This window comes from Rhagoletis pomonella, unplaced genomic scaffold, assembly GCF_013731165.1.
Source record: "Rhagoletis pomonella isolate Grant_MI unplaced genomic scaffold, Rhpom_1.0 Rhpom_scaffold_00007, whole genome shotgun sequence".
NCBI lineage: Eukaryota > Metazoa > Arthropoda > Insecta > Diptera > Tephritidae > Rhagoletis > Rhagoletis pomonella.
In genome coordinates this window covers 60,443,274-60,446,334 of record NW_023458561.1, presented here as the reverse complement: position 1 = coordinate 60,446,334, position 3,061 = coordinate 60,443,274, and the positions used below count along the sequence as shown (strand labels likewise).

The window sequence follows — 3,061 nt, the reverse complement described above, 5'->3', positions numbered from 1 at the left end:
AAATTCTCCACGCGCTTGCCAAAGCGTTCCCACTGTTCGTCGGTGCCCTGCTTCTTGATCGCATCAACCATCATGGCGTACTGCACGGCAAACGGATGCCCAGCGGGCACAGCGCCCCAAACCATGGACGACGAGTAAAGTTTGCTGCAAATGTGAATCAAAAGTGAAGCGTTTAGTAGTGTTCGTAGGCTGAAAAGTTCAAATTCATGTCTTACGGCCATATTTCATTACCGCCCGGGTTAATGCGGGCCTGCATTGCACGCAGCTTCTTTGCTAGCTCGATGGATTGTTTTACCGCTATCTCGCAGATTTCCTCATGCGACTTATAATGCAGCAGTGTATTATGATCTGTCAGATCCTTGAAGATTTCTTGTTCTAGAAAAGAAAGATCGTTTGCAGTGATAAGAACTTTGCATACTTTTGATTTCGTAAGGTTAACTTTCGTAAAACTAAGAGTTAAGTAATGCTCCAGGCATTTTTGTTTTTGCTTGCGATCGGTAGTAGCAAGACTGCTCTCAGATGGCTATATTTTTCTTACCTTTTAGTAATACCAGTATTACCACAACAATTAGATTAGATAAAGTTTAGAGGAGATATGTATGCGCAACCTAGTCCCTGTGACCAAGGACCTTTGAAACAGTCCTTATTATTCAGAAATCTTCGAAATCCCTTGGAAAGGTGCATCTAAAACAGCGTTGGGCAGAGCGAGCTTTTACTCTGCTCGCCTCTATACAAAATGTATAGAAAGCTTAAAAGAACTTAGCCCGCGGGCAAGGCAGTGCCCATCAGTGATCTAAAGCGGTGACGGGCCCGCGGGCAAAGCTCTTTTAACCATTCTTTGAATAGGCGCGTGCAGAGTAAAAGCTCTCAACGCTGATCTACAGCAGCGATGGGCGGAGAGCTTTTACTCTGCTCGCCTCTATACAAAATGTATCGAAAGCTTAAAAGAACTTCGCCCGCGGGCAAGGCAGTGCCTATCAGTGCTTTAGATAAGCTTTCTATACATTTTGTATAGGCGCGAGCAGAGTAAAAGCTCTCTTTGCCCAACACTGATCTAAAGTTATATGCATCCAGATAAAGTGTGTATCACTGGTGGAACGATCGGTAAAGGAAAGGCTGACCTCAATGGATCGAAGCATTTTCTAATTAGACTTATATGACAATTTGGGGAAAAGGGTACGCTTGATACGACAGGAAAGAGGTGGTGTGGCTCTGTATAAAATCATATTTTTTTCCCACTGCTGCAGTTGCCTGGTGGAAAATGAATTGGAATAACCTTAACACTTTTTGCTAGGCTGCCGCGAGACTAAAATATAATTGCTTTGGCTTTGTAACCAACTCTGAAAATTCTTCGGGGCTTGATAATCTGCCCTATTATGGTTGTCGACGTCGATGTCATTTGTAGCTGGAGTTGGACTTACGAGGGCTATTTTTTATACAAAAATGACATCGACGTCGAAAAATTAATTAATTTTTTTAACTTATGTACCTCCGTACTTTTGACCTGTTTTTGGTTACAATATTTTGGTTCATAAATTGAATTATGCTTAATCATTGTCATTGACGCGTCAGCTGATAAGCAACAAACGAAATATGCATAGTACATTGATGCATACATACATATGTACATATGTGTGTGCATACCGACAAAGCCCACCCAGCCAGCCACACTTTAAGCGCTCAAAGTTCAATAAATCACTATTTACCCAAGTCTCTCTTGAAGCGTAGCTTTTCAGCGCCTCCATGCCACCAACATGCGAATTCATATACCCGAAAACTGGCTGCACGACGTTCTCTCAGTAGATCAGGATTAACGGTGTGTGGAATAACGTCTTTTTTACCAGACATTTTTTTATTTTACTTTTTTAATATACGATGTTAGGAATATTATTACTAAGATTAAAAAAAAAATTCTAAAGAAACTCAATTTGTGTACTAAGTAATAATAAAAATTGAAGACTGTCTTTTCTTTGTTAATTCCCCTCTGCGTTACATAGAACTATTTCTACTAACAAGCGCGCACTAACTGATCGTACATACACTTTGATTACAAAATACCGCAGAGTAGTAGAGCTTATAAGAAAGTTTTGTCTGAGCGATAAAAGAGCATTGACACTGTGTAATAGTGATTTAAATAACTATGTATAAATATCTATATATCTGTGGTCAAAAGCAATACCCGCTTAAGTCGACTTAAGAAAGAATTGAGTTATATATTCTACCGTTTTCTCCAACTACTATTCCACGTTTATGTGAAACTCCCATCTCGTTAGCCCGGCTATTTAAAAAGTTATAGATTAAAATATTTTGGTTTCCCCATAAGGTTAGCATTACAATCCAAACCTTTAAGGCGTTTTTTCTCGAATTCAGGTTTTTCGACTTAGGCGCTTATTGCCTATGATCACAGATATATTTGTAAGAGCGTGTATACATATGTTTGTGTAACAAGCGTGCTGTGAGCGGGGAGTATATGTATAGGCCAAAGCAAACAGCTGGTGTAATCAACTACTAACTACTAAAACTACTAATCAGCGTTGCCAATTTTGGTACTTTCTTACCAAAACTGGTACTTTGAAAATTATTTGGAACGTTGGTAGGTTGATTTTGATTTTGGTACTTTTTCCTTAAAGGTGATAGTAGGAAAAACAATATTACATAATTATTTCCATCTATATTTTTGATTTTTCTATATTCTGTATTTATTCGTCAATTAAAAGTCCAATAATTTAAACGAGAGCTTCAATACAATTAATCGCCAATGCGTGAAAGTTGTCGCAAAAGTCAGATTCTCAATTCTATGAGAGTTCCTTTTTTCAACCTATTCGGCTTTGTTTACTTGTACTTGAGGAATGTCAGTGTCGCGCGGGAATGCGCAATTTGTATTCCATAATTCTTGATGGCGCTGTCAACGCTACCCATGATTCAGGTTAGAACAGTGCTCGTCAAACTTTTGAGTGTGACGGACCGGCTGCAGTTTTTCTATTACGTCGGGGACCGGTACCTTTTTTTATTGATTATTTTTCGTTTACGATCATCTCATATATGTATTAAAATTTGTTTA

The 3,061-nt window shown here is 38.8% G+C and overlaps 1 protein-coding gene across 1 annotated transcript in view; it reads right to left on the bottom strand.

Annotated features, from left to right (window-relative positions):
* The window catches only part of LOC118743223 (probable peroxisomal acyl-coenzyme A oxidase 1), a 27,309-nt gene extending 25,348 nt beyond the window's left edge, over window positions 1-1,961 (bottom strand). The window contains exons 1-3 of the mRNA XM_036475783.1: window positions 1,707-1,961; window positions 216-375; window positions 12-144 (exon numbers count right to left, since the gene is read on the bottom strand). Of these exons, the coding sequence (XP_036331676.1) occupies window positions 12-144; window positions 216-375; window positions 1,707-1,848 (435 nt within the window). The 5' untranslated portion in view covers window positions 1,849-1,961. The remainder of the gene's footprint in view (window positions 1-11; window positions 145-215; window positions 376-1,706) is intronic.
* Window positions 1,962-3,061: the final 1,100 nt, after the last annotated feature.